General features: G+C 39.7%; 1 protein-coding gene across 3 annotated transcripts in view; it reads right to left on the reverse strand.

Annotated features, from left to right (window-relative positions):
• epha3 (eph receptor A3) overlaps positions 1 to 21,658 on the reverse strand; it is a 93,231-nt gene extending 71,573 nt beyond the window's left edge. For all 3 annotated transcript variants that reach the window (XM_084908613.1, XM_084908612.1, XM_084908614.1), the window contains exons 1-3: positions 21,468 to 21,658; positions 14,054 to 14,118; positions 4,338 to 4,998 (exon numbers count right to left, since the gene is read on the reverse strand). In XM_084908613.1, coding sequence (XP_084764739.1) covers positions 4,338 to 4,998; positions 14,054 to 14,118; positions 21,468 to 21,561 — 820 coding nt within the window. In that variant the 5' untranslated portion in view covers positions 21,562 to 21,658. The remainder of the gene's footprint in view (positions 1 to 4,337; positions 4,999 to 14,053; positions 14,119 to 21,467) is intronic.
• Positions 21,659 to 22,073: the final 415 nt, after the last annotated feature.

Genomic DNA, 22,073 nt, shown 5'->3' on the forward strand with positions numbered 1-22,073 from the left:
TGCTCCTTTGAAGGCGCCACTGAAACAACATCCTTGCTTTGACAAACATCGCTGACCATGGACACAAACACGCACATACACACATACACAGTCCAGAAAGATAATGATGGTTTAATGCTAGAGTCTACTTTATTAAAGCCCTTAAACACACTTTGGAGTCTGTGTAAACAAAAGCAACTGCTTGCGAACTCTTTCTCTTCCCCCTTCACTCGGTCAAAAACAGACAGACAGACTCACAAAGTAGAGAAGGAGGAGAGGAGGTGCTGCAACAAGGCATCTTATCAAAGAAAACAAAGCATAAAGTATTCAGTAACGGTGCTTAATCTTCACTGTCAAAGTCAACAATACTTAGTCCAAGCATTTTTGTCTTTAAAGCCACCTTATTATTCTTGCCAGAAAAAATAAATGTTTCATCAGTTCAATGTTTGTCTGTGTTTTTAAGCATCTTAATAACATATTTGTTTATTTTTGTCAAATAGCAACAGAAATTTCTCAGGACACTGGGGTGCCTCTGAAGAGTTTACCAACAGAAGAGTTTTCTTTGTCTATAATTAATATCACTGAAGTATCTACAATATACAGTGCTATTTATTCTCCACTTCTCCATTTTCTTTTTCCCAGAAAATGTTGTGGCTTGTTGTTCGTAGCACTGTAAATATGTCTTTTTTTCTTTTTGCTATCAGTTTGGGATGACCTAACCCCATTCAGCCATCTATCTGTTAACATAGAAGGCCTGGAGAGCAAGCTGCATGATGGGGCCCCCAACGGCTGCATGCAGGGATTGTGGGGGCCTGTTGGTGCAGCTGTCCCACTCCATGGTAACATAAGACCTTATTAGAGTCCATTAGACCACTCTGAAACTAATAAGAGATTGTCAAATACATCTAAACATTCACACAATTCACAGAGGCAGGAAGTGAGAGGAGGGGGGAGCAGGGGGGGCCAGGGGTGAGCCATTTGTCTGTACAATGTCCCATTCTTGAAATGACATGTTGTACTCTTTCAAATATAGGGACAAAAAGCAGAAAAATAAGAAAGATATAAATGAAAAATTACACTTTTTCCGTGTAATTTAAAAATGACAGTTGGAAAAACAAAACCAAAATAAATGCAATCCAAAAATGAAAATCACAGGTGACACTTGGGAGAAATTCTAATTACTCTGAAGATGTTAATCACCGGGGACAAAGGAGCTCAGCAGTAGATACCATTGGCTTTTAATGAGTAAATTCAGAAAAATATACTGACAAGTGTGGAAAAAGTTTTCCCTCCTATCTGTACAGTTAGACAGGTTGGCCTGGAGTTCACAGCAACAGAAAAAAAAAGCACTTCCCCCTGGCCCTGACAGCAGGGGCTTGACCTGGGAGACCATCTTTGATCTTTAATTAACACTGGGCATGGCTCTGGAAAAGAGAGAACTGATGAACAAGGGACCATTTGGGACCCACTATAATAACCTAGAATGCTAAAGACGGATTTCCTTTTCAGAAACTTCAACACCGTTTTAACTTTAAAGTCATTCTGGGACAGCCGCAGTGCAGGGGTGGCTGCTTTCAGATGGATGCTGTGTCTGGCTTCTTAAGCAGAGAAGATCTCACAGAAAATAAGTAAAGAGGAGCAGATATAGAGCATCATGGAAACCTTCAGCTAACTTTGGTCTTGTTTGCCACTATTTTATATTTTGTATAATCAAACAAAAATGTATAAATGTAATATAATGTAATCATATCCATAGTGGCATTTACATTTATATGAACTGAACACATCTGCATTGTATTGTGCACACCAGGGACCACTTTCTACTTCTTCTTTTTTTTTTATGCATGGAAACACCGATGAAGTACTGTAACTGTAATTGATGAAAGCTGTTATAGCAACCACAGAAGCAAAACAGAGGAAATTTAATTTTGTGTAAAGTGGTGTAATGATGTCCTATCTGTGTACATGTCTACAAGATTTAAAACCCAGATCGAAATATATATGTTTGGGAAGTTTATGATGCATTACACCATGGATATTGAAGACTTTGTTATTTTCATTTTTTTTATGCTAATCCCTTTTTATCCCAAAATGGATAACTTTACTTCTTTTGACAAAGTTGTTCAGGCAAAATGATGTGAGGAGGAACACCAACAATCAGAGGCATTTTACATGTTGTCTACTATACTTTAAACCAGCGGTCCCCAACCCCCGGGCCTCGGACCGGTACCAGTCCGTTAGGGCTGCCACAAACGATTATTTTGATAGTCGACTAGTCAGCGATTATTTTTGCGATTAGTCGACTAATCAGATCATGCATCCATTGGACATAAAACATACAGCTTTTTGCACCAGCAGCATCTGCTCTTATGTAACTATCATTAGCTTACAGCTTTAAGTGTTTAAAGTATGTGCTAACTAAAAATAAAGAAAAGATGATAGTTTATTAAATTTTAATAAAATTTGCAGATTGTTTCGGTGAAGTTTAATAAACTCCTTGCTATCTAAAATATAACAGGACACCGGAGTATATTCTCGAGCATCTCACACTTCTGATAGTCAGTTGTCTGCTTGACGGTTATTCAGCTGTGTAAAAACTATAACTTTAATCTCAGCCAAACCGATTTACTCAGGAACAAATAAAATACTAAAAAAAAAGCCAAACAATAACATTTTTAAGTTATCTTAGTGACTTATATATGTTTAACCTGAGTAGTGAAAGACAGCGGTGGGTTTGAAAACGATTTGCCGGGAGTCCGGTGTTCTCACGGGCTCTAGTGAGCCTTGCCCCCGGCTAGCTATCGAGCTAGTGGGTAACAGACGTCTCCGAAAACGTCGGAGCGCTTTTGAAAATATGTGGTGTCTTGATCAACTGAGCAGATATTTGAGGTTTACACAGCTACATTCTCGCCTGAAAATATGTTAAACGTTTATTTTGTGACCCAGAAAGCATAATAAGAGTAATATTAAAACTAACTAGCTGCCGCCATTGTTGTAAACTGAGCTGGGCTGCGCTATGAATTCTGGGACACAGCTTCTTCTTCTTCGGGGTTTAACGGCAGCTGGCATCCTTGTACATGCAGTGCTGCCATCTTCTGTGTCAGTCCGTTATTACACTCTTAAATCCTACTACTTATTCCTACGTCTTTTGTGATCTTACAAAGCTTCAAACGACGCGTCGACTATTAAATTAGTCATCGACGATTTTGATAGTCGACGTAATCGTGACTAGTCGACTAATCGTGGCAGCCCTACGGTCCGTGAGTCGTTTGGTACCGGGCCGCGAGAGTTGAGGCTCAGGTGTGAAATGTATGGTTTTCGGGGTTTTCAGTGTTATTTTGTTATCGTTTTTATCGTTAACTCGGTTTTCCTGGGTCTTTTCACGTGTGTTATGAATAAATCTTCTTTTTTTCGGTACCGGTACTAGTTTTATTTTGTTGTATTTATCCGCGACACCTTAAAGGCCGGTCCGTGAAAATATTGTCGGGCATAAACCGGTCCGTGGCGCAAAAAAGGTTGGGGACCGCTGCTTTAAACTCTCATGTAGAGATGTGTTGCAGAGAAAGGTGTCACCCCACTGGCCAAGCACAGCTCTTTAACTCTAGCAGCCAAAGTATCACTGCAATCATTCTGACAAGCTCACTTTAAAAACCATCCAGCAGCAACAAAAAATAGTCCCCTGCATAACATGTGTGACGATAGTACGGAAGACCAGTCCTGTTGGTCAGGACATGAAAGGCAATTTTAGGCATGCAGATTTGCATACTTTTGAAACCACATCAAATGACTACTCATTGCTACCTTCACCAACACCCACAACCATCACCGCAGCTATCCCATCATTCACCATCCACTCCAGCCCACTCCTTTCTTCTGTGTTATCAGTCCCATCTTTCTGCTCTGCTTAAAATCTTCCCATAGCTAATGATGTGTCACAGAGAAAATTACTATTGAACCTCTATATGCTGCACAATGGACCTGGACAACACTCTACTCACATGTATGGAATATGCACGTATAACTACCAACCAATCACCTAGCACCCTGGGAATTTGGGGTTAGTTTGAAGAGCTCACATAAACAATGCATACACACACAAATATATACACACATGCACACAGAGAGTGTATTTGACATTAAACCTTCTGGACTGACAGATATGAAGCGTGAGAGTCCTGATATCACATTGTTTACTTTTACAGCTTTAAAAAAATCTGCTTGTTTAGGCCAAAGGTTCAAATAAGGGATATGTGCAGAAGAGAAGTGACACGTGCATTTATACATGCAGAATCAATGCATGGCAAGGCATGTGTGAGAGTACTGTTGAGAAATAGTTGCAAAAAAAATATGTTTCTTACTTTGGCAGGTGCTGCTTCTCTCCTCATATCCTGGGTTACACAGACACTTCCCAATAGGCACAAGCCACTCCCCTTCTGTGCTACAGTACATTCGAGGAGGCTCTTCCTCTTTGGAGTGATTGACGCATGAGCCTTTGACTTCCACCAGTGACTGGGAGTCCATGGGCACAGTATCAGGGAAAGAGGCAAGATTCCTCACAGTGTGTGGGCACTTCTTGAAGTAAACCCTTACTGACACTAAAGCTACACAGGCGCCCACGTCCTGGAATGCGAGGTAGAAACCCTTCTTGGTCATGGGACCCACCTCGCGTACCTCAGTATTGAGCTTGAGAATGCGATCTCCAAGGTCAGTTTGAGTAAAACTCTCATCAGCAGCAATGGTATCAATCTTGGAGAACTGATGCTCTTGGAAGTGGCTGCCCTGGTCATCATCTGCCTCTAGGTAGAGGAGGTTGAATGTCTCCTTGCAGGTGCCCAGTACCAACGGGATTGAGTTGCAGTCCCTCAGAGTGAACTTCAGCTCCACATAGATCTTCTGAGCAGATTGGCGAGGGATCCAGTTGGTCCGAAGCCAGTTGTTCTGGCTGTAGTCCATCACATTGCAGACCTGAAAGGTCCTGATGGGAGTGTAGTGCTCATCCACCCCACTGATCTCCTCCCACTGGAAAAAATAGAGACAAGGAAAGGTCGAAGGGAGAAACAGAGGAAGACAAGGAAGAGTAATAGACAAGCGAGACCAAATACAGAAAAAAGGGGAGAAGGTAGATTTAAAGATTGAGAGCGATAGATAACAAGGAATGGATGCAACAGAAGGAAAAGTAGAAGAAGCATAGATACAGGAAAGACAGATTTTTTTATGAGTAATGAAAAGGATCAAGTGAAAATATATTAGATTTAAAAAAGGAAAGCAAGGGGATTGGGAAGTTTGGGGTCAAAAGAGAAGCAAAGGGAGTAAAGGGAATGGGGTGAGTTAAAGACAGAACAAATGAGGAAAGTGAGAATTTGCAGTCAAAGAAGGAGGAATAAGAGGAAAGGAGGGGAAGATAGCAGAGAAAAAATAAAGTTATCTCCACCCTGTAAGCATTTAGGGATGAATTATTTAGATCCAGAAACATTCTTGCTGAATACTAAGCATCTAATAAACACTTAAGGGTGAAAAATCACACTACCAGATCTCTTGTAAATTGTTGAAATTAATTAAAAGCAAACTTGCTGGCTTAGCCAAATTTTCTACATTAGAAGGCTCTGAAAATATCGTCAAGAAAAAAAGCTAGAAAACGTGATCTTCAATCTTTTTTAAATTTGTGTGAGGCACCTTAATTACTTTTAAATATTAACAAAATCTCATAGTGTTTCTTTTTTCCACCCTTATACTAAAATGTTTTTCTCTAAAAGTGAGGACTTTCAAGCTGCAGTCTTGGTTATTTGCATCACAGTACTACTTCTACTAAAGGAAACGTGCTGAATCCACTATGAAACAAAAGGAGCTACGACGTATAGACAGATGAGAGTGTATACCAGGAACGTTTGTGTCTATCTTACATTTTCCCTCCACTGGGAGAAAGCAAAGAGAGAGGAGAGGAGAAAAAGAAAGTGGGGTCATTCCTTTTGAATTCAACACAGCGGGTAGACTCATTGATCATGTGCTTTGGCTTTGCTGTCCCGGCAAATCAACGCTGAATCGGAGTGATGATGAATGGACAAACACCTGAAATAGCGGGCTCATAGTGGCTGAAATGGCAGTCATTAGAACAAATGGGCGTAAATGCGTAAATGGATGCTTTTGTGTATATTTTCTCATGGTGAAATCCAGAATGCATGTGTGTCTAAATGAGCAGCACTTTCTTCAGAGACAGAGAGATATACAGAGAAAGAATTTCGTGGTAACTGGAACCTAAATTATTGCTCCTTTCACCCACAAGCATTAATGGTAACATAAACCCACACACGCACTCACATAAAGCTCACATGAAGTGTTTAAAGTCTCATAGCAGGCAAACACAGCAGGTGCCTTCAGCTGAACTCAGAAATTAATGACGAGCTAAGAAGGAGTTGGTTCTCTGTTACATGTTTTTGTCTGCCTGTGTGTGGGGGTGTGCGGGTGTAAAGCATATGTATGAATGTCTGATGTTCAAGAGGCTCTCAGGCTGAGGGATAGCCACTCACTTTTCATCTCACGGCAAAGTTAATGAAACACCCCTGAGAGAGCGAGAGAATGAGGAGGACAGGGGAGAGAAAACAAGAGGAAATAAAGGAAAGCGCTAAAAAAAAAAGGAAAAAGAAGAAAGCAGGAGATAAAGTGAAATGAAAACTGAGGGCCGATACTTCTTTGGTGTTTAGTCTCCCTCATCACCCTCTTTGGTATCACGTCATTCATCAGCCAGTAGTCCTAGCTCTTTGGAGGTCTAACAATAACAGGGAAATGTCTGCAGGAGTGAGTGGGACTAAATATAGAGAGGTAAAGCTAAACTTAACATTTCACCTTGCTTTACTCAAAGGTGTAAGAGCACGACTTTAAACAGAAGCATAAAAATGATGTGATGACATGCAAAAAGCTATGTTGAAAGACTTTGACATAACAAAAAGGAAAGTGAAGGCAAGGACTGCCACTTTGATTAAATTTTACAAGATAATAGACTTCCGTGGACATAAGAATAATAATATATCCTATTATGCTTGTCCTTTATATAGATGTGTGCTTTTTGTCATGGTTAAAGCAATGTGTTTCTGCCAGGAGAGTTCAACCAGTAATTTAACTTTTTTTTTGTGGTGACCTGCTTTAAAGAGAAGTGACAGATGTTTGCGTTCTGTCTAAAAATACATGAAATTGGGTGACTTGTGCCAGTGAAGGTGCTAAGAACAGCAACAAAAAAGATTAAAGCTGAGGATAGAACCATACTGCATAGTAAATTGTAGCATATCAATCCCATAATACAGCATATATCATTCGATATTACAGTGGAAGAACAGTTATTTTCCAAAAATTGGATGAAAAACTATAGTTTTGTCATGTAAAACATTTTTTCAGTTGCTGTTTATTCACTTTTTATACATTTTTTAGGATTAACAAAGGATCATACTGTGGATAAAGGTTATAGTTCAGGCTGTATCAGGTGACCCTGAATGTTCTATGTTACGCTGCAATAGGCCTAGTGTTTGTTCTTTACTCACCTATTTTCACTCACTATGTCTTTATCACCACTTAATATACCAGATTGGTTACTATTAATCTCTGGATTTCTTTCTCAGTGAGTCTTTTGTCCTCCCTCCCATTGCCCCTAACAGGTCGCAGCAGATGGCAGTGCCTCCCTGAGTCTGGTTCTGCCAGAGGTTCCTGTTAAAAGGGAGTTTTGCCTTCCCATTGTCGTCAACTTCTTGCTCATAGGGGGTCGTCTAATTGTTGGGGTTTCCTTTCTATTAATGGAGGGTCTTTACCCTACAATATAAAGTCCCTTGGGGTGACTGTTGTTGTGGTTTGGCATTATTATAAATAAAATTGAACTTAACAGGAATGAAATATAGCAGTTTATGAACTTCTACCATTCTGCAAACAGCCTTCTCCTCCATTTTCCTTTTTTTTTTTTTTAACAGGTGACAAGTCCAGTGAGACATTGTACTTCTTCTTCAAGTTAGGCTCATAGAGTACCCCTTCAGGTAGGGGTACTACCTACTGTACTTTACAATAAGGTAACAGACTGCCCTGTTCAACCATCAGTTCTTTGTGTAATGAGTTTGGAGTGAGACAGCCTTTGTGTGAATCCTGTTTATTCTCAATAGTGCAGATCTCAGTGTGAGCTACTAGCTTTGTGTCATTCCTTTTATATACTCATCCAGTATGCTCCAAACTGCGTTTAATCTAAAGCAACTATGACTGATGGCAGTCTGTAAGCTGTCTTATTGAGAAGCTTGCCAAACACAAACACAGAAAGGTTTTCAAATCAAATCCAGTATATGTCTGTATGTGCCTGCGCATGTGTGCATTAAGTACGCTATATGAGAATATGACTCAGCTTCAGCAACTTTCTGCCAAAGTAAATGAGAGGGATATAAATGTCTCCCCATCATTGTCCCTAATCATTACATCATAGGAGTTAACTTGTCTAACCTTGAATCACTTCACTTTATTTCTAAGTTACAACTCTCTGTCCTTTAGACCAGAAGTAAAAAAGAAATAAGAAGAAATAGAGAATATGTTAACATCATTATCCGTATTTAGTTGATTGTTACATTATGTGTGGTTCAGTGGAGGTGTACCACAGTACCCATGAGTTTCTAGACCCAACATTTCCACTAATATTGCTATTACTCACTCATTGCAATACATGAAAGCTCTTCCACCTACACAAGAAACGCTGAATGTCAGTCAGGATAAAAAAGATCTAGTCAGCAGCTATTCCCTTGTTTCTCTTCAAGGGGTTGAGGGTGTAACTCCCATCCCCCTGCCCTCTAATTGATATATAACAACACTAGGACCCTACAGCAGTCCACGTGACCTTTGACCCTGACCCCTGATGGTCACAGCTGGGACAAAGTTCAGTGTAATCTTGCCCCTGGTTTCTCTGATCTGTGCTGTAGGTGAAGTAGCTAAAGGGACAGTAAAATGAAGTGTGGTAACTTGATCTGCTCTGGACATACCTAGAGCAACAGGCACATCTCTGAGTCACAGAGTCAGCACACCAGTTTATCCACTTCAAAGACACTCAGGTCAATGGTAGTTAATGGGCCAGTATATGGACTTGTAAAGGGCAGCAATACATTAAAAGCAAGTCTTGTTAAGTGTAAGAAAACAAGCTCAATCATGCTCTTATCACAAGTCTAACTTGCTCAACAAGAGCTTAACGTAACAAATGTTTCGTTATGTTATAGTTTAGATAATTTATAACATAGTGTAGAATTCAGTTTAATCAAGTTATGTAAAATATATTTTTTATTTAAAGATTTTGATAATTATTTCAACTTCATTTGGGAGAGAAAAACAATTACTTGCTGTTAAAATCAAAACCAGAATGGTTGACATTTTGGTTTTTACTTTTAAAATAAGCTCTTTATTTACTCATCTGCCAAAATTGGCTATTTGTGATTTTGGGGTATCAGATTACTGAACAGAAGAAAAAAAAACAATTATAATTACAACGTTCTGTTAAATCTCTACAGCTGGAGAGGGTGATCCTAAAAGCCGGAGTGTGCAACAAATGCTGGACGAGAAGCTTAGAGCACAGAGGTCTTTGGGGTTACAGGCTCAACAACTGCAACATATCAAATAGAGGATATTTCACCACTCTGTCCGGCCAAAGGAAAACCTGAATGTTTATGTGATCCCTCCTTGTATTCATCCCATCTCTTGTTTATGTGCAACCCTGAGCTTTGCCTGACTAATCATTGTTTGTGTTTTGTTCAAGGACAGACTAGCTGATGGCAATTGTTTGGGGATGCTGGAATCACAAATGCTGTTCATTTATATTTAAACAGTACTCAAGAAAGAAAAATGCGAGTACTGTAATTCTCAAAGTTCTTAATGTTCTTTTTCTTTACTTTTTTCATTTTTTAAGACACGCTTGTCTCAAAAATGTCATGATCTTCACTGCACTGGTAAAATATAGGTTTACTTGTTACTAATGCTTCTTTGTAACACTGAGGTCTAAGATTTTCATAGTTTAGGGAGGTTTAGTGGAAAATCTGACTGTGCTTATCAGTACAGTTGTATAATGCATACAACTTTTAATAGGATGTAATAACATAAACTCCTCAGGATTTGTGCCAACTTATCTCAGGAACACGAAAGTAACAATAACTTATTTTACCCTCCCCCTTCCTCCTTACCTCTGGTCTCTTGCATTACCAACCTAATCCTTGTTTAAGGATAGGTTCGCTCTCTTTCTCTCTTTAAAGCAGTTTATCTGGTCAGGCTGATTTTGCACATGAAGTAGACGCAGTTCGCGGGGGCTTTTAAGCACTTGGATGATTAAAGAAGCTGAAACAGCAGTTGTCAAAACGAAAGAAGACAGATAGAGAGAGAGAAAGAGTAGGCTGACTGGTGGGCCTGATCCCAAAGCATAATCAGCCCTGCTATTATTTGCCTGTCACCTCACCCTCTCATTCCAGACCTGAGAATTGGAATGTGAGGTGTGAATGTGTTTTGGTTCAATTTTTGTGCGAGTCCAGACACTATAAGCAAAGTTCACATACTGTGAGCACTAGCTTTTTATTCTACAGATGTCAAGCTTCTTTATCATCAACAATACAAATGTTACTGCACTTTTACTAAAGTACACAGTAATGTAGACTGTTGAACCCATGTAAAAACAATTACAAGGCAATGTTTTTACTGTATAAATACTTTTAAACTTTTTTATTTTTGCTGATTAGCATGTAGCAAATAACTGACATAAACTTGGTATTTAATCAGAAAAAAATCAAACTAGAGTTAGGCTATAACTTGTGGTAAACACTTTGGGTCTAAATGCTGCAGCGACTTTATTTATTTGAAAAACAATGAATCTAAGTTCCAAGTACAACCAGAAAGGACATTGTATTCTCCCTTCTTATGAAGAATGGACTTTAGTTTGTAATTATCCATTAATTCTATTTTGTATGCACAGCCAGTGTCTAGGGTGTTGGTTTGTTGCTGAAGAATGCTTTCAAAGCATGCAAGAATGTAATCTTTAACACACTTTAGTGATGGGCTAAGCCCCCTGGACACTGCTAAGCAATCAGCCAGCTTCCAAGACAGATAACTGTATATCTGGATCATACGCACACAGACACACACGCACACACACTCATGCACTCATCAGTCCAGTCGGTGGCTCTGGAGTGAACATCCTGGGGAGGCTAAGCTCTTAATTTGTTCTGACCGGAGCAAGTTGTGTCTCGGTAGGCCAATAGCCACGGCCTCTCCATCAATGTGAATGAGTGTTTGTCTGTGTATGTGTGTGTGCGTGAGAAAGGGAGGGAGTGAGGGCTCAGTGCCACTGCCACATTATGAGAAATCATTTGTGAGCAGGAGTCTCTCAGGGCACTCTGCTTATCGGAGCGCAGTCAGTGGATGACGTGAGTAATTACAGATGATTCACCTTGAGGACTTGATCATCAGCAATATCTCTGTGTGTGACTCTCTCTCCCTCATTCCTTCCTGTCCTTTCCTCTCCCTGCTTCCGTCTCCCTCTCCCCACCCCTCTCTCTTCATCCCTTTTGCCTCTATCAGTCTCCTTCTTTTTGATCCTCCCCCCATTCCCTTCTCTATCTCTCTGGAGTTATTCTCATTTAACAATGACATTGACTCACATTCCTGCAGCATTTTTATGAATTATATAACCACACGCTCTTCATCTGAACTTGGTCAAAGCAAAAAACTTGAAGTAAAACAGACATGGTTGCACAAATTGCCTAACCTCTGTCAAAAAGTCTGGTGTCCAGCGCTGGATCAAATAGCCGTATCAATGAGTATTTCCCTAGCTGCTCACATGTGAATAATGTCTATCAACACAACATCAATCTGGCCTGTCAGCTGGTCATGCAGTTGTTGTGTAGGTTGCAATTGTCTTTCGACTAAATACATTTTAAGGACCTGAAGTTTTTCCTTTGGGTAATTTTTTCATTGTGGTTGAACCTCATGAAAAAACCAAGTGCTCTGTTGGTGCCAGCTCTGTATATGGCCGAGAGAAACAAGGTTTGGCAGCTCAATGGAACAAATGACTGGATTACCTTAAGCCACTGCCAAGGAGTAATTCTAACACTTAATAAAGGAGAAAGAAGGAAGTGTGTGTGTGCGTGTGTGAATGAGTGTGTGTGTGTGTGTGAGAGAGAGACAGTGGGCTTGCTCAGAGGCACAGAAGTCTAACAAGTTGGAGAAATAAACACTGAACGAGAGCCCATTGGAGGATTTTAGAAGCAGAGACTGATATATGAGCTTTTTTTTTTTTTTTTACATCCAATGAAATAATACTAATACTAAAAACAATATTAATGTGATTCCTCCTTGTGCTCCTGTTAATTTCAATTGCATTAATGGATAAAACAAACTTGGAAAAATGCTTGATAAAAGGTTACAGTAGTTTCTGTAATATAATGAAAGACAGACAAAATGAAGTGTTGCATATTATGGATTAGCAAATCAAAGGTTTACTTGATATTGCCATGTGGGTGGGTGTTGTTTATACGACTATAAATTAATGTTGGTCCATGGCGACTGATTGAACTGACCTATCAGATTGCTGTGATGTCCTAGCTGTGCTATTCTGAGAATAAGGCCATAAAACACTAGCACCATTAGCCCTGTGGGGCAGAAGTATTATCAATAGAAGAAAATACATAGAGTTGACATTGTGGTAAACGAATAGATTAAAACACAGGACTATCACTAGATGTGTTTATGAAAGTCAAAGTTGAGTTAATATTTTTAGATGAAGTTAATGTTTTTGCTTGTTTTCAGTCACATTCTGTTAATTTTACACAAGACTTGTGTAGGCTTCAGCAACACAGGCCTAGAGGTTGATACATGACCCCTTTGTCAACCTGCAGGTCACTAGGGATAAATATATATTCCCCGACCGGATGGCAAGCAGTTGCTGACTGATTGAAATCGGTCGCAAAAAGAGTGCTCTAAAAACTTCCTTGCGATTGCTTTAGTGACTAGCAGTATGACACAACTGCGCATCGTTTGCAACAAAACTTGAAACTTGTCCACAAACACTCACTAAGTAACCACAGACATAAAAAAGTGCAACACAAACTGGAAACAGAGAACACCATCTCCATTTCCGATTAAGTTGCACTGTTCACAATTCCATAACCTCTCAGTAAGCAATTGGTGCATTTTTTGCAGACAACTCATCATCTTCCAAAGAAATTACTGGCATCCGCGCCAATGTGGTAGCGATCAAAGCAATCACAAGAACCTTTTCAGTGCATCACTGTTCATGATCAATTTCACAAAACAACACAAAGCTACATCTCACAACCATTCGCCAGTCAGTCAGGGAATGAACATTTTTTCCAAGTGACCGCTAGTTATCATGGGGTCATTGACCAGTGTTTAGGCCTGCATAACTGAGATGTAATTTGTTTGGTTTAATCACCAAAACTACTTGAGGTTAAGGAAACAAAAAACACGATTTGGGTTAATATAAACCCATTTGCAAGGTTAACAAATGTTATAAATGATTTCTGGTACAAAGGTAGCAAAAGTATGACATGAGAACAGTGTGTCTAGTCAGTGATGGCCATTTAACACCATTATTTAAGATACTGCAGGAACAATACTAACATGGCAATATCACATTGTGCAACAAGTCAGCTTTTGATGGAATTTCCTGTTAAACGCTATCTGAGTTGTTAATGGGAGGCTGGAAGTAAATCTGGAATTCTTTTGCAGATGTTTTTGGACAAAAAGTCCAAAATATATGCTTTTTTATGTTTAATCTTTATTTATACATACATATATTCAAAAACACAAACACATATACAGGCAGTATGATTGTATGGTAAGCTCTGAATACTTTAACCTGCTAGATAAAAAAAATGAACAAAATGCCTAAAAAAGTGGGTTAATCTTCATTGGATGATTGTTTCAACATGGCATAGTGAGAACCACAAAAATCTGAAAAAGCTGATTTCACCGTTGATGCTGACATTCAATTCATGCTATTGGATCTGTCTCCTAAATGCAAACATATTCAGGCATGATGTGGGTAAATATAGAGATGGAAGATACTCACCCCATGTGATGGGTAGGAAATCCATCCTAACTCCCCTTGGCTTGCTTTTGAGTCTAACAGGTTGACTGTGGTGAGGAAGAGAGAGAGGAAAAACAAAGAAAACATATGAGTGTCTAGCCCTTGTTAGCCCCAATTAGCCTTTATCTAATCCCACAGGAGGATTCACCAACCTCAAGCACTGATCATGACTCTATTTACTCAGCTGCCCCCCACGCACACACAGACATATGCACATACACACAACCACAAGTCCCTAAACCGATTTAACTCTAAAACTAAGTGTTAACACTTAAGGGGCTCTTGGAAGAGAGGAGAAAGTTAAGACTGGTCAAATTGTCCTCACTTTTCCAACACATCCTTGTTCTGAAGGTAAGTGAATAAACTAGGCTTTGTATCCTTGCTTTGTAAGGCATCAAATCAAAACTTCACTGGGCAAACAATGAAATATCCTGAAAAGGTACTGAACTAAAGTACAGTCAGTTTTTCAAAAGCCACCAGATGTCTTTTTTCCTTTTTTTTTTCTTTCTTTTTTTAAAGACTTTTCTTTTGACCCATCTGACCCCCATTCTACCGACCCACACACATATCCATGGAAAATAGAGTGTAACCAGGTGAAGCAAAACTCTATTGGATCTAAATTCAAATGCAATCACCGGTTTCAGAGGTGGTCCGAAATTCAATTGGCCACACTGAAATCAAAATATAAATCCAATCCAGAATGAATGGAAAAAAACAGTTTTAAGTGTGTCTCCTGCCAGAAATTCGTTCTTTTCAAACAGACATCAAGCAGCAGAAGGGGATCCATGTCTAATAGAGGAAATATGACTGAGGACAAATAAGACAAGGAGCTTCAGTGGTTTAATCATGCAAGTGCAGGCTTTGGCTTTGCAAAACAGGATTCAAATTATGGAATTTAACTAACAACTATGTCAGTTGTGCAGCAGTTTTGAAGTCACAAATTACTTGTGAAAGCGCTTTCATTGCCTACCTCCACAGAACATAATTAGAAGTACACTTGCGAATAGTAGATGTGATGGCCAAATTGACTCTGACACAGAGTATCTTAAAAGGAGCTGAAGCATTTTCTATTCTTAGTGTATACACTTGGCTGTGGAGTGAATAATTGTCATTGAATACAACTGTCAGCATGGGTCATGACACATGGAGTGAGGAATGTGAAGGCAGCTTTATGCTCAAAGGATGCCCCACTTCAGCAACCAAACTGTCACGAGCAATTTGGCAATAGATTCTGTCTAGCGACACAAAGCTCAGACAATAGTTAATAAAGCTTTTGAGTGCTCTCACCTCAAAAAACAATTTATGTAGTTAGAATAAAATACACAAAAAGATTTTGGTGGTGTTCATGACGTAAATTATTTACAGTTAATCCCTTTTAGTCCTGTTTTTCAAACAGTACTGAGGAAAAATAGGATGCTTAAATATAATGTTTCTGACAAGCAATGGTATGGTGGAGAAAAAAAGCACATAAACCTACAGTGGGCTTAATTGGGAGACATTATACTTTTAATATGTTACTGCGCAATAGAAAATGTAGCTTAGGATTATGTGAAATGGGTAAAAAAGTAAAGGACAGACAACCATTTATTATAAAGAAAAAAAGAGCAATACACTTCATCAGTTCCAGCAACACTGACTCAGCCTCTTTTTACTTATCCCGTTGAGAGCAAAGCAGTCGACAGCTCTGAACACTCAAACAAGTAGCAAACACTTAGCAACGCAAGTGGACACATACAGCAAAGTGAAGCAGCAGTGCAGTAGAGGCCCTGCAGCTGTAACTCTATTCACTGTGAGAATATGAAGAATGCATTCTTCCTTCATTCTCCTGTGCAAGGCTTCAGTAAGCAAGAATGTCCACATATCAAGTATGTATCAAGTCATGATGGACCGCTGGCTCACAGGGAAGCCTTTTAAGTCAAACACAATCTACCCCTGTCAAGCACCGGGATCTAAATTTGCAAGAAGAAGCGATCTCACTTCTCTGTGAATGGATCGTTGTTTTGTACTACAGAAAAAGTTGGAGAAGGAAGTGATTCTTTGTTTCAGACTTATCAGGTAAACATCAACCAATGTGGCATAAAAGGACCTTAAAAATGAAGCATAGAAAGGCAGACACAAACACCTAGATTTATTATTCTGGACTCAAAACACAATAGATGTTCACCTGAGCTGCAGTCATGCTAAACCGCTGAGCCAGTTGAGTGGCAGTGGACACATTCATATTAGAGTCTAATGAAGCTATCTGTTCATGTCAGATAATAGCAGCTCAGCATCCAGGGCCATTGCTTCCAATTTACATTTCTCAACGAGCCGAGCCCAACACTCAAATTGAGCCGAGTGAGGGAATTTGAGAGCAGAAAATTAGACAGCTCTCATATCGCAGGAGTAAAAAGCCCCCTCCAGCTGCACTTGGCTGAAGAAATCAGCACCCACACATGCGCACAAATGCATGTACACTCACAAATACATGCAAAGCACAACAAACACAAAGGACGCATCCTCAACTAAGAAGCAAGAAGAACTGAAATACTCTGAAACACAAAAAACGCTATATACTGAGAGGTAGTCAAATGATGCCAACACATGAAATCCTCCAAAGGAAAGCGTTTGCAAGCATATGATGTAATTGGACATGGACACGCACATCTACTGTATGCATTCATTTTTTGTAGAACCTGACCAAAACGTGCAGTTTTTCTCACACATGCGCATTCAAGCAAACACAAGTGCACACATCAACATTTGCTGACAGTCTTCTTACTCTCTCGCTCAATCTCTCTCTCTCTCTCTCACACACACACACACACACACACAGTCAGTTAGCAAGCTAGCGTCAGCCAAGCATATAGCCCCTGCCCCAACAGGGAGTGCCTCTAAACGGGAACTACGAGTATTAATAGCAAACTCAGCCAGCCTGTCTGGGAGGGAGCAAAACATCACAGAGGTAGAAACAGGTGAATCAATATATAAAGCAAACTAAGGTCACCATCAAACGCCCACACTCATAACCCTAGCCCCAAGGAATGGAAGACATCCTTTTTTCACTTGCTGGTGACCTATATCGTTTGGCATATTATGTGTTGAACACTGTAGCAAACAAAGCAAGAAAGGGTACTTTTTCTGATGCCAGTGTTACCATGAGTAACTGCTCAGATGAAAATAATAACTGTACAATACAAAATCTCATGAAATAGTTCTCCACTGCAGGCACATATTTCACAGCTGATGTTAGAGGGGAGAAAGAAGAGTCAGTCAGTCAGAGACTAAAGAGAGGGGCATGACCAAAGAATCAGCTTCCTCCATAATAGAATAGCATAGAACACATGTCCTTATCTATCAATATCTGCTATTTGACAGAGTGGATGATGCTTTGCAGCCTGGTTCCATGCATCTGAAGGTTGGCAGGCCGCAGTGCAGGCAAAGCAAGCGACTTGTGTCTGTGTTAAAGGGTGAAGTGTTCACCTCCCATTATGAATTATTCAAGAGCAGAGTCGCTCTGTCTGATGTTGCTGCTGCTTGCCCAGCCCCTCTGCTCCCATTTCTCTCTTTCTTTCTTTCGTTTCTTTCTTTCTTTCTCATATAATTTACACAGACATAAAGGCATAGAGCATTCCTGCACACCATGACCACGTACTGTATATCTACACATGTAGCCTCCCTAAATACGGATTTTTTTCGCCTAACTCTGAAGATGAAACGTTAAAATGAGGATGACACCCTTCGGTCAGCATACACATATAAATATAGGCATTTAGAATACATGGGGACGGGAGTGAGGGGTATTTTGCGTCTGCGCACATTTCCATCCCCTCTGAAAAGTACCATCGCTCTGAGACGCACATCATTCCCAGCGGGACTGCTGAGCCGGGCTCTCCGGGCCAAGCCTCCCTAACGCCGACTAAAAATACCAGAGGCCTCCGGACGTCCCGCAGCGAACCAGCATTACACCACCTAGAAGGACATGCTGCACCACATCATAGAAACTAATGACTTTCGAAACTTTAGATATTTTTTTCTTCTAATTATGGGGAATTTAAACGATATCGGATAGCTAATGTCAGCACAAAGTCTCCTCAAAGGCTTCTCGAAGTGAAAATGGATCCTCTCTGCTGAAATCTATTACCGAGGCGTTTCTCTGTATTTATTTAAACTTTCCCTAAAGTTTTACGGGATCATTAAGACATAATGAAAACCACACAGTAAAATTAAATAAAAATGCTTGCTGAGGTGCGGTGCGGAGACGGAAAATTGAACGAAGTACAGACGCGAGGAAAACATCATAAGTTTGTCGTCATCCTTTTAAACTTGAGGTTTCTTTTCTACTGATGCTTTTTTTTTTCTTTACTTGTTATAACGCACTTGATTCATTTCCTAATTTACTGATAGCTTATATAAACTACAGTAAGACGTCAGCGAAGTCACAGAAGATGTTTTTATGGCCATCGAGTTTTAAACGTACAAACAGCCCCCCACGGTCAAGTGGACTGTTTTATAATCTCTGCGCCAGGGTAGATTTTATCATCTTCAACTTATTGGCGTGAAATAAAAAATAAAGCCAGTAAAAGTGACGTTATGTTTCGGTCGTGTAAACAGTGACCTACAGTTCAACGTAAAAGATCATGAAAAAAGCGTGTCTTCGAATTCGTCACATTATGTTTATGCAAATCAGTATTTTTAAAATTGGTACAGCTTTCCAGCGTGTTTATTGTCTGCTTTATTTTTAAAGCAAAAGTTTATGATCTAAATAAAGATTAAGAAAGATCCAAGATAGCCCTTTAAGTGCACATATACTCTGTGATTATACCTCTGATTTTCTTTTGTGTCACGGGAAAAAAAATGTGTGTGGACCTCATTCTAAGGTTTGTAGTAAATTACTATGTTTTTTCTACTTTGTTACTTGTAGAAATTAATGCCGGTGAAGGATCGATATGAGTTCTCTTTCATCGTGAGGACTGTCAAAGTCGACCAAAACAGTCGTGTGTTTCCATCTGTTTAACTTTTAACCCGAACCGGAGAAACAGCGCTTATGTGATTCAAAACGTCTTTGTCGTCTTCATATTTGTGGTGTACAAGTCTATATGAATTTCTATACAATGTGCTGTATAGACGAGGCAGCTCGATACTGACACTCTCTGGCTGATTTATGACTCTGGAGGGCGAACGTAATTGCCTGATTTCTTCATTGTATTGACACTTTTCCTGTTCCAGCTAACATGCAAACTGTTTAGTTAGTTTATCTGTTTGTGTATGTGTGTGTGTGTGTGTGTGTGTGTCTTCTCATCGTTTCTTTTCTCTCTGATATTCACTCGTATAAATTACACGTTTATCCTAAACTCTTAAATTATCCCCCCCGCCCCACTCACTCCGCGTTCTGTATCGTCTCACTTTCTCCCTTTCCTCCAAACGCAAAATAAAATACTAACACACTCCTACCAGTGGAATTGTGTGTATTTTTTTAGGGTCAGTGTGTATTTGCTTATTTTTTACCATCGTGAGCCAAACTAAAACTTCACCAGTCTTATTTTTCAATCAAATGCTTATATGTGGATTTGCATTAGGCCTGGGTGGCTTTGACTCTTTTCTAGTTTTTTTTGCTTCACCACAGAACTGCACATTTTCCCGACCCGTGCCTTCGTGTCAAACACCATAAATTAAATCGTATGCTCTCTTGCATTGCGTTAACAACTAAGGAGATATATTTCCCAGACAACAAATGCTGTGCGTAAAAAAGGGAGACAGTCTCTTTTTTAGCATTAAATGAATGGTTTACATTCCACAAACATTTTTCGTTAAGAAAACATTGATTTTAGGCTTGATGGCTTAAAAGAAATCACAAAACTTATAGGGTCAGAAGAAAATCCACTGAAATGTGACTGGTCTGATTAATTAATTCATTTATTAAGTGCGCGACAAGTGAAACTTTTAGTTTGATAATTGTTGGATTATAAAAGAGATCCTTTGGCGTGACCTACAAACTAACGTCCAAAACTTTCCAAACTTCTCCAACAACATCAGCCTTAATCTGGAAGTTTACACGGGGTGGGTTTGTCTCTGAACATTCAATTACTGTGGTGTAAACTGCAACATCTACAATATACGGACGGATTCCATTACTTTCTCGCCATTAAGGTTTAAACTGTTGGGAATCCTAAACTGAGACCTTTGAGCCGGCGTGTGCTGATAATTCACATAAAGCACCATTTAGATGGCTATCGTGTTAATAGGTTCTATTCACATTTACAGACTCATTTTTCATTTTTCTTTCGGACTTTTACCCAGAATAACTTTAAACATTATTCCTTACTTTATGTGACATAAACCACAGAGAACTGGACATTAAAAATAAACTCAGTTACATTTTTTCTGTCTCTTGTGGAGTGCTAAGGGTTGGAGCTCATCCTCAGAGTGCATTTGCATTTACTGCCCCTGCTTAACACACACACATACACACACTTTGACCCGAACATGTTAAAGTTTTAAAGATGTCAGGATGTAAACCAATAATTTACAAAGTTCAAACCAAACCTCCCTCTGTTGTGTAAAGTTTTTTCCCCTTCCTTTATTGTTTGTAGTTTAGTTTCATATGTTTGAATAAATGACTGTGCTGAGAGTGGACGTGCCTACCGTAGCCTGTTTTTGCCCCGGCTTCAAAATACTGCCACAAGCTTATATTCGCCTAAAAAGCGACCAAGACCTAAAGAGAGATAAAGTGCAACGTCTTTGTCGCTCATTTATCATGAAATCGGCTTTAAATGCAACTTTTAAAAAAGTCGTGAAACTGCAATTTACATGATCACAACGATAGACTTTAATCTTTATTCGAGTCGAACCCATTAAAAAAGCAGCCACGTTTTTACGCACTATGCGAATATTCTCATATTCTATTTATTGCCTTAAAACTGAGTTAAGCTCACAGTTACCCGGTAACTGGGGCGTCTACCCCAAATGGATTCTTGGGTAAAACAGACAGACAAGCACATCTCATATAAACACAAATATCGGAGTTTCTTCACGTCCATTCGTCCCATAATCACGCTTCTTTGGGAGCTGTCTCGACATCACGTAGTTTATTCATCTCTATTTGGAAACTATTAAGTCCTCTTAGCCAAATTATCGGAAATCGCGCTACCTTGTCTGGCTTGTTCGGATCTGGATTCAAGTTTACTCTCTGATTATTACTATCTGCTGGCGATCTGATCCAGTTTGTCGGTGATGTCCAGTGTCACCGTGATTCGCTCTGGATAGTCCTTTGATTTTTGAGACTATAATTTAGACAGTAAGCCCTCGACGAGCGCACAGCTCTGACCGCGATACGTGCCGTAGCGCACCATTCATACATAAACACAAGTGCGCACATACACACAAACACACATGTCCGCAGCCTGAGTTCCCTTACCTTCATTGGGGGGATAGAAGACGGGAAACGCGGGGATAACGCAGGACAACAAAAGAAGTAAAACGAAAAGGAGTGATCGCGGATTGCAATCCATGGCGGCGGATCAGAGACACATAACTCCATGAAGCCACTGACTAATCTGGGAACGTCTTCTCCCCACTCAGCTTTCTCACTCTCTCTTGCTCCGTCTCCCTCCGGTTGGAGGAGTTTTCCGCTGGGTCCTACAGAGTCTTAACATACATCAAAACAGCGTTCAAGTTCATCACAGGTCATTTTAAAATTTCTACCACAGGCGTCTTTAAAAAAGAAAAAAAAAAGAAAAAAAAGAATGACGAATTCAGCAGTTTAGCGTATTTTATCGTCTATTTCACCGAAATCTGTAACATGAATCACTTCGAATGGAGAGCAGGGGCTGAGATGAACGTAATGGGTTTATCTAGAAACAACAGTCTGCACTATGTTTTCTTTTACCAAACCTTTCCTTACACTTAAAGGGTGTTTATTCTCTCCCAAAATATCTGATCATAATGGATTACATTTGGCTCAGTTACTATTATGAATGAAAATGCAGTGTGAGCCCGTGTTTAAACAAAGCCACATAAGCAC

This window comes from Perissodus microlepis, chromosome 16 (genome assembly GCF_051167445.1).
Source record: "Perissodus microlepis isolate ML-2025 ecotype Zambia chromosome 16, ASM5116744v1, whole genome shotgun sequence".
In the NCBI taxonomy this organism is placed as follows: domain Eukaryota; kingdom Metazoa; phylum Chordata; class Actinopteri; order Cichliformes; family Cichlidae; genus Perissodus; species Perissodus microlepis.